The sequence below is a fragment of the Engystomops pustulosus genome, chromosome 4 (assembly GCF_040894005.1).
Source record: "Engystomops pustulosus chromosome 4, aEngPut4.maternal, whole genome shotgun sequence".
Taxonomy (NCBI): Eukaryota; Metazoa; Chordata; class Amphibia; order Anura; family Leptodactylidae; genus Engystomops; species Engystomops pustulosus.
Window position 1 is genome coordinate 179,232,636 of NC_092414.1, and position 13,652 is coordinate 179,246,287.

Consider the following 13,652-nt stretch of genomic DNA (forward strand, 5'->3'; position numbering starts at 1 on the left):
CTGTAATGCTGCAAACATCCTAGCACACACGTGTGTTATCCATAGCTGTGTACTGTATCCATGCTGTGCTGGCCGCATACACACAGCTCAGTGTCACCCTCCTCTCTGGGTACCAACAATTATTGTAGCGATGATGATGGGGATGCTAAACCACGCCCCCCTGACCACCCCTATCACCAATTAGCGGAGAGTGCTTCTTTCTTTCCCGATTCTATTGTCCTATTGGCCACCGTGCCATCAGTCACTTTTTCCGCTGCTCCGATTGGTCGGCTAGATTGTAGAGGCGGGCTGTGTCTGCAGCACAGCCCGGCGGGCGCACTGTGACCCGGAGCGGGTGTGTACCCGTTGTGTGCCCGGTTTCGGGATGATGTTAAGTCGCCTGATGAGCGGAAGCAACCGCAGTCTGGACCTGCCGTGTGTGTGCACCGTGCGGCTGCTGGACGACTCGGAGTATACGTGTAACGTGCAGGTGACAGGAGGGAGCAGGGGACTGGATGGTGGCCGGGGGGACACGAAGGACAGGCAGGGCACGAGCGGGCCTGGCACACAATGCCCCGTGCTGTGCCATGCTGCCCGCACTTATCTCACTTATCCATGTATGTACGGACACATGTATGGCTCCGTCTGCCCCTTCATACCCAGGTGGGCACCATGCATGCCAACAGTATTGCCCTAGGCAGTGCCCACATCTATTGGCACAGGGCAGCATTTTGGCAGATGTACACCCCACCCCTGTATTCCATATTGGGGAAGAGGGGGGGATGCATCATTTCACTTTGTGCCTTTGCTTATTTCTCCATTGAGATCTTAAACTTACACATTTTTACATGTAACTACTTCCTGGTATAGCGCCATCGCATTATTAGCACCCGAAATTATTATTATTTATAGAGCGGAATAATTCCATGGCTCTGTACATACAAGAAGGGGTTCACATTCATTAAACTAAGACAAGAACAAATGCAAGTACAAGATCAGGAACAAATAAAAGGAGGACCCTGCCCCTGAGGGCTTACAATCTACAATGGGGGAGGGATGGAGAAATTAGGTGAGGGGCATAGCAGTGCAGATATTGCGTGATCCTAGATAAATGGGGTTTTTAAGTTACATTTAGAGGCTTGTGAGGTGCTGCACAGTTTGATGAGAGGTCCAAGTTATGGTGGATGGACAGGAGAAGCCCAGGAGATGGTTGTGATTGTGGGATAGCAAAGCTAAAAGTCTTGTAACGATTAGAGATCACGTGTAGGACAGTATTCGCTGACTAGGTCAGAGATATATGTAGGGGGGCAGGTTAAACTGTTCTGTCATGGCTAATATTTTATATAGAATTTGTTGTGCAATGGATAATAACCATTGGAGAGACTGTCAGAAAGGAGAGGCAGAAGAGAGGTGAGGAGAGATATGGATTAGGAGGGCATCAGAGTTAAGGATGGATTGGTGGGGTTTTAGAGACTTCGCTGGGAGACCATAGAGAAGAATGTTAGAGTAGTCCAAGCGGTAGATGATGAGGGCATGGATTAGAAATTCTGTAGAATCTGGGGTGGGGAAGAATTGGAGGAGCGCTATTGTTGTGGTGGAGGAGCGCTATTGTTGTGGTGGAGGAGCGATGTTCTTGTGGTGGAGGAGCGGTGTTGTCGTGGTGGGGGTGCAATGTTGTCGTAATGGGGGTGCAATGTTGTCGTAATGGGGGAGCAATGTTGTCGTGGTGGGGGAGCGCTGTTCTTGTGCTGGAGGAGCGCCGTTCTTTTGGTGGGGGAGCAATGTTGTTGCGGTGTGGGAGCAATGTTGTTGCGGTGGAGGAGCGATGTCCTTGTGGTGGGGGAGCGATGTCCTTGTGGTGGGGGAGCGATGTCCTTGTGGTGGGGGAGCGATGTCCTTGTGGTGGGGGAGCGCTGTTCTTGTGGTGGGGGAGCGCTGTTCTTGTGGTGGGGGAGCGCTGTTCTTGTGGCGGGGGAGCGCTGTTCTTGTGGCGGGGGAGCGCTGTTTTTGTGGTGGGGGAGTGATGTTGTCGTGGTGGGGGAGTGCTGTTCTTGTGGTGGGGGGGCGCTATTCTTTTGGTGGGGGAGCGGTGTTGTCGTGGTGGGGGAGCGGTGTTGTCGTGGTGGGGGAGCGATGTTGTCGTGGTGGGGGAGCGATGTTGTCGTGGTGGAGGAGCGCTGTTCTTGTGGTGGGGGAGCACTGTTCTTGTGGTGGGGGAGCGATATTCTTGTGGTGCAGGAGCAATTTTCTTGTGGTGGGGGAGCGATGTTCTTGTGGTGGAGGAGCGCCGTTCTTGTGGTGGGGGAGCGATGTTGTCGCGGTGGGGGAGCGATGTTGTCGTGGTGGAGAAGCGCCGTTGCTGCGATGGGGGAGCGATGTTTTCGTGGTGAAGGAGCGATGTTGTCGTGGTGGGAGCGCTGTTCTTGTGGTGGAGGAGCGCCGTTGCTGCGGTGTGGGAGCGATGTTGTTGCGGTGGGGAGCGATGTTGTCGTGGTGGGGGAGCGCTGTTCTTGTGGTGGAGGAGCGCCGTTGCTGCGGTGTGGGAGCGATGTTGTTGCGGTGGGGGAGCAATGTTCTAGTTGTAGAGAGGGCCTGGATGTGGGGCTTAAAAGATGAAGCAAGGTCAAGAATTAGCCCAAGGCTGTGGACTTTTGGAACTGGGGCCATTGTGTAACCACTAATTGTGATGGCTAGGTTTGGTGGATGACTGATCTATGTATGGTGTTATTGTTCATATATACAAATATATGTAGCTATAACATCCGATCAGGACTTACATTGACCATAAACTCAGATTTTTGGCCAACCACAGCCGAAATTTTCCAACCGGATATATGAGTTGTATAATAAATCTTTATATAGCGCCATCATATTCTGCAGAGTAATAACATGGGAAGATGAAACGATAAGAACAAGAGCTTACAATCTATGAGAATTCTTTAACAACTTAAATAATGTCAGTGATTATGTTTGTTTTTGTGATTCTTTACTTATTATGAGTTGGAATATTTAGATATTTCATAGTATGCTGTATACTTTATTATAGGATGATGCTCTGTTTACATAGACTGATGATTCTAAAATCAGCAGCTACCCCTAGGAAAGGGAATTTAAATTCTCCAGACCTATAGATGTCATAGGCAGAACGGCAAGTACAGAAATGTAACCCATGATGAATTATGTGAAAAAAACCACTGCTATTATTTTTCTCTCTATTGACTTGTGGAGCAATTAATTGATTTATGTGATTTGAAGTCGTACAGGAAGCTTTATGTTGCAGGACATTTGATCCGTTGTACATTATATACTTTGCTTATGGTTATTTATCAGACACACAAAGGACGTCTATTCCTGCGTACAGTCACGCATTGCCGAGTCTGTGATACTCATTGTGAATAGTAGGTGTGAGTAGTTACATTGCACAACCTGAAGCTTATTCTGCATGGAGAGTTTTTCCTCATTTGATTATATGATTTGGAATATCTCTAACAAAAAGCCTCCACTTCCTGCTGCTGCAACCTTTTACAATCGTGTTGGCACGAGTTCCCCAGGCATCACAGAAACGCTTCTGCCTGCAGCTGTGTAAATCATCATTTATAGTGAGAACTACGAACAGTTCTGCACTGTGTAACTATACCTATGTATATGTGAGTAGCAGCAGCACTGTGAAATATCGATTTAGATTCCAGTATTGTAGCAGGACTTTGAGTACAGGGAAATACCCTCATGACAGGATTTTATAGGTGGCGATAGATCCTGTTTTTTTTTTCTGGAGCCCTCAGTAGACTGGAGCTCACAAGTCACTACCTGACACAAATTATTTCACTTGCCCCAGCATGGGGGAGATTTATCAAAAATGTCTGAGGTAAAACTGTACAACTTGCCGGTGGAAACCAATCACAGCTCAGCTTTAATTTTATAACCAGCTGTGGGTAAACTAAAGCTGACACGTCTGATAAATCTCCCCGCATAACTCTCTAATTTAAGGGTAACTCTCAAGTTTCTCATTATCTAAAAGAAACTTCTTCACTTTTAGTTTTAGTCACCAAAAATGAGACTAAAAGAAAAAAACAAGGAAAAGGGGAACGTGGACTCCTCAAATTTCAAACCTGAAATGATTATTGTCTTTTAGCTTTATATAGAACACTATAGTGTTCCGTATCTCTGGACGCGTCTGTAGTTATATCAGAATTACGCCCATCTCTCAGCATTGACGGCCCTTGACTGAGACCACTTTGTCTTCTGCACAAAACACTTTTCTCCTTGTGGCGTCTCTAGTGAGTGAATAAGTCTTTGTGGCTGGTAAATGCTCAGTATTCTGTCTAGTCGGACATGATAATGGGGACAATGAGCTCTATGAGAGGATTTCTCATACCATGTGCAGTATTATGATCTGACTGCTCCACAATTCACGCTCCTTGTGTTTCCTTAATTATCTGGTTCCAGAAGTATATGGATACCATGTACACTTTTAGTAATGCGGGCTGTACACAACCAGGAATCACAGGCCACATGCCGGGTAGATTCCACAGACCACAGTGCGGAGGAAGGGACTCCATGCATCATAGTGATATATGAGAGAAGGAGACCCTTTTTCCTTGCTGTTATCACGGGGGAATTAATCATATATCACTATGATGCATGGAGAATCCGCTCAGTGTGCGGCCTGTAATTCGCGGACCAGCCGCAGTGCGAAGGAAGGGACTCCATGCATCATAGTGATTTATCAGTTATTTATATATTGCCATAAAATTACGTATATATAAGACAAAGAGTCTGGACCGTCCACAGTGTGTAGGATGGGACTCTATTCATCAGAGTGATATCTGACACTAGGAGACCCTTCTACCCTGCTGTTATCACAGGGGAATAAGGGACTCCTTAAATCCTAGATCACTATGATGCATGGAGTCCCCTCCTCTGAACTTTAGTTGGTCCGTTTAATCCACCTGACACACCATCCACGATTCATAGAAAAACCACAGTTGGGTTCTGCTGACCTAAGACTTTTCCCCAATAGAGCTGTGTTCACATCACATTGTAAGGATGCATGTGACGGATTACTGCTATATCCTTACAACGGAGGACTAGGACATATCTCATTGTATGTGGCCTCCGGTTTAGCTGTTCCCCCTGAAAGAGGGAAGAGGAGTAAACATCGGCATACGCCAGTGATTAGGTGCTGCCAATGTTGAGGATGTTTAACCCAGTTATGTCACTGTCCTTATATGGATGCTGACATGACCGGGGACCTCCGTATGCTCAGTGGAGGCTGGGGGAGGGTGTAATACATTTCTACGTATTTCCATCCTGTGTTTCTTGCAGCATGGGACTGAGGCTATAAGAATGCCTCCATCTGCCAGTTTATGTGTATGTTTACATTGTGTATATTCAAGGAGCGTTCCTGGTGTATACGCTGAACGGATCCATAAAATGTGAATGCAGCTTTATTAACAGATCTTGAGCCACGAGGACAATGTCTACTATTGGAGATAAAAAGGGGGACACGTTGTGATCTGAAGCGTCTGACAACTTACACCCCTCTACCTACTGAGGACATGTGCATCCTTGGCTGAGCTGTGCTTGCAGGTGATTGGGGGACTGGGAGGAATAGCTGCTGGCCACAAGTGTATGACCAGCCTTGGCTCTTCTGCTTTGTGACTTGGGTTGAGTTCTTGCTCCTTGACATTTCTTCTTTATAATATCGGGATCTGCAGACAACCATAAGATTTCTATGACTTGTGATAGTGAAATATTCTAGCGACTGAACTCTTCAGCGCAAACTACAAACTGCAATAATATAAGATTTGTGGCAGGGTTCCTAAGGGGTTAATAAGAGGGGCTTTTAATGGCCTGTCTAATAACAGAAATAAAGCCATCTGTAGAGCTTATCCTGCTGTGACATATACAGAGCCCATTGAAGTCTGCAGGGTCTGTGAAGGGTTTGCTGTTATCTGCCTGAAAACAGATTGTCACAATGTAAAAGCCATGACATTAGTGTGAACAGGTCATCAGTGCGGGCAGGTTTCCCAACAAGTGATCTTCTCAACTGAAGATGAACCATAAATTACAAAATGCATAGGAAATGTCTATTCTGTGGTTAAAAGAGGCTACATGTTGTCAGTACAATTATATTACCCTCTTTGCTATGTGGCTGGTAAATACCCACTGTGCACTGCAGAAAGTGAATGTAGCCTGATATTTGTTTCTTTTTGTTTTCTACTAGTATCCTTTATCTTATAGGGAACCTGTCGTCCGGGTATTACCCCATAAATCAGCCCCCTCAGGTAGGGCAAGAAATGTCCTTTTTGTAGAAATTTATAGAACTCTCTCTCCATTTACCTATAAAAAAAATCTCCTCCACAGTCATGTGAAAATTAGAGTCATATTTTAGCTGAAATGAGTCAAGTTTTAGAGGCTGCCGGGGGGAGTGTCATTTCAGATGCCCTGTCTTCATTTCTATAGTACCTTGAAACATGCTCATGATGTCATATTAAAGATAAGAATATCATCTTTCAGGTCACATCAGGCTTATTGTTCTGTGATCTACAGAGAGTTATGGGGTTTTGAACCCGTTTTTGGCCCGTTTTTAAGCAGTCTGTTAAAAAATGCATGCGTTTTTGGCCATTTTCAATCAAGATAATTGGTAAAACCTGTTAAAAAACGGATGCGGTTTTTTAACGCATGCGGTTTTTAACGGACTGCTTAAGAATGGATCAAAAACAGGTTCAAAGCACCATGTGTGGCATTACCCTCAGTAGGAAATGTGGGCTACAGATGAAAATCCAATGGTTGCCTTTCTCTTTTATTGCCCGTATCTCCGGTTCTATAGATCTGGAAGCCTTTCTTTTGAAAAACCAGCAAACTTTCATTTGCTGGTTTTTATGCAAAACTATGCCAGGTTAGATGCAATCATAGGCCCTTTATCTTTACTATGAAACAGCATGTTTCTAGGTACTATTAAAAGGCGTCTGAAGTGACACTCCCCCTGCAGCCTCTCATCTTGACTAATATCTGCTAATTTTCACATGGCTTTGGCAGAGATTTGATATCATAAATCAGGAAATTCCAAAAAGGACCTTTCATACCCTACCTGAAGGGGCTAGTAGTTTAAAACATATCTGACAGGTTCCCTTTAAGCGTAGTAGTTTAAAACATATCTGACAGGTTCTCTTTAAGCGTAGTAGCAGTATTAAGACATGGGGGGTCATTTACTAAGGGCCCGATTCGCCTTTTCCCGACGTGTTACCTGAATATTTCCGATTTGCGCCGATTTTCCCTGAATTGCCCCAGGATTTTGGCGCACGGGATCGGTTTGTTGCGCATCGGCTGGCATGCACGCGACGGAAATGGGGGGGGGGGGGGCGTGGCCGAACGGTAACCCGACGGATTCGGAAAAACCGCCGCATTTAAAAAAAAAAAAATTGGTGGCACGCACGGGCCATACTCACATGCACCACGATGAAGACGATGATCTCCGGGGCACCTTGGCGGACTTCGGCGCAGCAGCGCCACCTGGTGGACATCGGGCGCAGGACCTTCATGAATCGCCGGAAGAGCCGAACTCTCTTCCGAGAAGCCGCCGCTGTAACGCAAATGGACCAGGTAAGTAAATGTGCCCCATGGTTTGTGCATTATGTCAGAGTATCTGTGACCAGAGCATTATAAATCCTCTTTGCAATCCATTATTGTTAGGCTCATTTATCAGTTTTATCTGTAATGTGTGGTTTACCGTACAATGCTAGGGCTGTGGTGATGGATACACTATCATTTATATATGGAAGCAGCTTGTGCTGTACACACTTCACTTCCACATCCATACATTCCCACTTGCTTTGTGAATATGTATAGCTGTGAATTCTTGCTGATGTCATGGATTTCACAGATGTGTAAAACTGTAAAGAAGACTTAATGACTAGTGATCAGCAGACCTCTCCTAGTTTATAGGGCGACTCATCTCCTAACTCCAAGGAATGGCGTGTGTACGTGTTTAGGATCCGTATTACCAAACGTCCTCATATAGCACCCAGAGAAATGGGTCTCCTCACTCTGGGGGCCCTCATGAGTCAAATGGGAGGAGCAATGTCAAGGAAGCGGTGCGGCCACTTGTGGCATTTCAAACCAGCTAAAGGCATGGTGACGTGTAAAACACATGAAAAACGCATTGCAAACGCCACATGTGATCGCAACCTCATACACAGAAATTGAATGTGTACCAAGCATGGATTTCCTGAGGCCACATTCACGTTTACACTGCATTTGCACCGTTTTTTACGTAAACTTCATGTAAATGCAATGTTAACACATTGGAAATATAGTGTAAACACGCTATGTGCGCCACCCACCCATCCGTAAAAAGTGACCGGGTATCAGCTAATTAAAATGAGACTCATTGCATATTTATAGTCTTGGTAAAGTGGGTCAGGTTGGCTAACAATTCAGCGTACAGCCCATTGGATCTGCTGTGCTTATATTTGGGACGTCTGATCAAACCAAGTCCAGGTAGTAAAAGTAATGAAGGGTTCACCTGGGACACATCAAACACTTGTAAGATACACGTTACCTGGGATGAGATAATGAATTTCTCATTTCATCCGAGAGCTAATTAATTTCTTACTGACAAACATTGTACAGCTCCTGTATGAGCACACTAGTGGTAATGTGCTATTGTCTTAGTTGTTGGGTCTCATGACAAAAAGTATCAAACTTATTTTTTTTTATTTTTTGCGCCTTTTTTTGTCATTTTTTAATGTTCATTTTTTTCAGTGTTAGGCCTAATTTGTCATTAGTTTGCAGATGCTTGACGTCTAAAAATGTCGCTAATCTGTTAAAAAAAGGGGAGTTTTGGACATCTGAATTTACCCGTAAGGGTGAAGACACACATGGCGTTTTTAGGCCGTTTTTGGGCCGTTTTCAGTTAGTGCGTTTTCAGATCGTTAAAAACGCATGCGTTAAAAAACGCATGCGTTTTTTGAAACCGCATGCGTTTTTGTCCGTTTTTCATTGCGCAATTTTGGAAAAACGGACAAAAACGCATGCGTTTTCAAAAAACTTTGCGTTTTTAAAAACCGGATGCGTTTTTTAACGCATGCATTTTTAACGATCTGAAAACGCACTTAGTAAAAACGGCCCAAAAACGCCATGTGTGTCTTCACCCTAAGGTGGGCGGCACAAGTGGCATTTTGAACCAGTTTTGGGGCCGTGTTTAAGCAGTTTGTAAAAAACCGCATGCAGTTTTTGAAAACGCATCCGTTTTTGACCCGTTTTAATTAAGATCATTGTTAAAACCAGTCAAAAAATGGATGCAATTGCAAAAAACTCATGCGATTGCTAAAAACGTATGCGTTTTTTTAACGAATTGCTTAAAAAAACGGACTAAAAACGGGTTCAAGACGCCATGTATGCCATCACCCTCAGGGTCAAGCCACACATTCAGTTTTTCAGATACTGTTTTTGAAGCCAAAAGCAGATGTGGATCATAGTGTGTGAGGATTATCATTGGGAGAAGCTGCTCCTCCTCCATTTTTACTGCACTCCTGGTTTGGACATCAAAAACAGCATCTAAAAAACTAATTGTGTGGATGCACCCCCTCAATGTCCTGAATGTTTTAGTTGGTAGGATACTGGTGTGTGTGCACAATGCTTTATTAAAGGGACCTAGTTCTATTTCAGAAGATGTATTTTACTCCCTTGTGTAGAGGGTGGGTGTGAAGGTGCGGATGGAGGGGGTATGCGGTGATAATAAGGATGGCATGTGCCTGTGCGTTATCACACGAATTAGTCAGGGTGAATTCTATTAAGAGCGTTGTGAGGGAAGGAGGGGAGTCTATAGCTGGAACACGCAGAGACTCTGGTAAACCGGAGCTCAGGGAATAAAGAAATTAAATGGCTTGATGAGAAATCTGTGTTCTTTCATCAGACACTTTCTTTTTGTGCGGCATCTCTGGGGGGTATGTGCTAAAGCAAATGCTATTTTAAAGGGTAAATATGCTCAGAAAAAATGAAGATATAGCCGCATACTGCTACAGAGTCTCCGAGCTGCCACGATCACTATCAGCTCATTACAAGTATTAGCAAACATTATATTACACCAAATATGCCTCATATTTCTAGATTACGTAGGAAATATGCACAGTATTTGAGCAAACAGTATAGAAGATGATGGTGTAGGAAGAGCCCCAAGTTGTGCTAATATGGCGCCCATAGCCTACTTTGGCAACAATTGTTCCTCCATGTAGTCCGGATAGATGATATGGAGCAATTTGGGACACTAAACCACCAGATCATATGGACCTTTAGTATCCCAAATCGCACCATATGTGCTTTTACACCATGACCTTTGGAAAGGGATATCAAGGTGTTTATCTTCTACAAAGTCCAGTCCAAAACCAGCCACCTCATTTCTGTGGTCTATACAATGGGGCTTACCCCCAAATATACTGATATAAGCAAACAAAAATGAATGACAAGAAATAAAAAATGAACGATGGCAGTATAAGATATTACAGAAATAGATGCACAATACAACTACTGAGGTTATATATGATCACCAGCCCCTGACCTATAAGCCCTGTTGGCAGCATATGCTGTACGTGCGGCGTATAATGCAGAGCCGCAGACCGCACATCAGCTCACTCCTCGCTCCCCTTTCCCTGCTAAGAGATTATAGCCCACTCAAGCACACAATAAGATCAGAGCCGCTCAATTTAATCCAGGGCCTGCAAGCCCCAAGCCTGGAACTGATAGGAGAGAGAGGCACGACCTCGCCAGAGAGGAGTTTTTTTCATCATGCTTTTCTAATCGAAGATTTTATTTCCAAAAATTGACTTACCAGTACAACGTGTGTACTCGGCTGTGAACGATCATTGCTCCATAGACATTAATGGCGGAAGTTATCACTGCCTCTACATAGAAACAGTGAAATGATGGCAGATTCGTGTGCAGTGTGGGCATGCGGGGGCGAGGCGGTCGGTTTAGAGGGTGAGCACAGGGCTTTCACTTCTTAAAAACCTGTGAACGCTCTTTTGCAGGTTGGACCTAGCGTTGTTTTGCCATTGTTCACTCCACCCGCTGGATACATTAAGGGGCTTACGCCTCTTGTTGCATCTGCCGGGACATGAGAGCGTTATCATATTCCAGCATTTCTCCCGCTATATATAGTAAAGCTGCGCCAAAGATTTCTGCATTGAATTTACAAGCAATACTGTATGTCTTAGGGTGAAGACACACATGGCGTTTTTGGGCCGTTTTTACTAAGTGTGTTTTCAGATCGTTGAAAACGCATGCGTTAAAAAAACGCATCCGTTTTTTGAAAACGCATGCGTTTTTGTCCGTTTTTCATTGCACAATTTCGGAAAACTGACAAAAACGCATGCGTTTTCAAAAAAATGGATGCGTTTTTTAACGCATGCGTTTTTAAAAACCGGATGCGTTTTTTAACGCATGCGTTTTTAACGATCTGAAAACGCACTTAGTAAAAACGGCCCAAAAACGCCATGTGTGTCTTCACCCTTAGGGTACATATACACCACGTATGTTTTCCCGGGCCATAGCAAGCAGAGCTGGCACTATAACACGGCGAAATATAGCACATGTCCTATATCTCGTCTTGCACGGTCACGGTGCAGTGAGACAACGTGTGCTCACCACACAGTGACTGGGCGTCATAGGCGTCAATGGGGACTGATATGCGGCCACATATCTGTCCATATTACATTCGTGTGAATGAGCCCGCAGGGTGTTGTCACACGGTTCGTACTTGGACAGTTCTTAGACCGTTTTTAGTGCGTTTTTTAAATGCGTTAAGTGCGTTTGGCTGGTTTGAATCCCTTACACAGCTGCTTACACTTCCAGAAATGAAGAAAAACAGATTCAAACCAGCCAAACGCATGTAAAACCTAGAAAAACGCATAATTTTCAGTGCATCACATCAGCACTTTTGGTGTTGGAGTTTTTTGTAAAAGAACTTGTCCAGGATTCATGGGGGTATAAAACTAACACATCACTGCGGACCAGTGGCGTAACTACCGCCGTAGCAGCCGTAGCGGTTGCTATGGGGCCCGTGAGGTTCAGGGGCCCGGGGATGCACGCTCCCTGCAGTGCTTTGCCACTCGCTTGGAGTAAGTGGTCCGGGGCTGCTGTGCCGGGTGCCTGCCGGATCGTGCCTCCGGGCCCCTCCCTCTCTGTGCATCTAAACAACTCTCCTGGCCCACCCACCTCTTTCCGGGATCGCCTGCCTGCTCATCTCCCTGACCCGCCCCCCCAGCCACCTCTCTGACCCGCCCCCCCAGCCACCTCTCTGACCCGCCCCCCCATCCACCTCTCTGACCCGCCCCCCCCAGCCACCTCTCTGACGCGCACAATCGACACTCTGCCCCCCCCCCCCCGCTCGCCCCATCCGCCCCCCCCCCGCTCGCGCCCCCCCCCCCTCACCCGCCGTCTGAATGCCACTGGACACCAACCTGAACACCCATACAGCCCCCAAACTTCCTAAAAGGTAAGTAAATACAGATGTATTTATCTGTATGTATATATGTATTTATCTGTATGTAAATATGTATTTATATGCATATACTGTGTACATGTGCATATACTGTGTATATGTGTATATATTGTATATATACTGTGTATATGTGTATATATTGTATATATACTGTGTATATGTGTATATATTGTATATATACTGTGTATATGTGTATATATTGTATATATACTGTGTATATGTGTATATATTGTATATATACTGTGTATATGTGTATATATTGTATATATACTGTGTATATGTGTATATATTGTATATATACTGTGTATATGTGTATATATTGTATACATACTGTGTATATGTGTATATATTGTATACATACTGTGTATATGTGTATATATTGTATACATACTGTGTATATGTGTATATATTGTATATATACTGTGTATATGTGTATATATTGTATATATACTGTGTATATGTGTATATATTGTATATATACTGTGTATATGTGTATATATTGTATACATACTGTGTATATGTGTATATATTGTATATATACTGTGTATATGTAAATCCTATGTATATGTGTATATATGCATCTACTGTGTATATACTGTATATATAATGTGTATATGTATATACTGTGTATAAATGCATTGAAGCAAATACTGTATTTTTACATGCATATATTTATATAAGCATATATATGTGCACATTTAAATATATGTGCATATATATATATATATATATGATGTGTGTTTTTGTATGTGGTAAGTATGTATGCTGTATATACTGAATGTGTGTGTATTTGCTGTATGTGTGTATATTCTGTATGTATATGCAGCATGGGTGTATATGGTATTTTTTAACCTTGCATGTATGTGTATATATGGTCAGTGTATACTGTATGTGTGTGTATGTTTGTATATATATATGTGTGTGTGTTGTATATGTATTATATGTATATAATGTGTATACTGTATGAGTTTGTATACACTCTGTATTAGTGTATAAATGTATATGAGTGCATAAATGTGTGTGTATAGGTCTATGCTTGTATGTATATGGGTGCGAGTATACGAGTGTAGAACTTTATGTGTGTATATAAAGGTGTGTATATATCAGTGTATAAATGTGTGTAATTGTATAAACATGTCTGTATAGGGGTATCTTCCCAAGAACATATGTG

General features: G+C 43.8%; 1 protein-coding gene across 1 annotated transcript in view; it reads left to right on the top strand.

Annotated features, from left to right (window-relative positions):
* Positions 1-289: 289 nt before the first annotated feature.
* FRMD5 (FERM domain containing 5) overlaps positions 290-13,652 on the top strand; it is a 38,672-nt gene continuing 25,309 nt past the window's right edge. Inside the window, exon 1 of the mRNA XM_072148779.1 lies at positions 290-469. Coding sequence (XP_072004880.1) covers positions 365-469 — 105 coding nt within the window. The 5' untranslated portion in view covers positions 290-364. The remainder of the gene's footprint in view (positions 470-13,652) is intronic.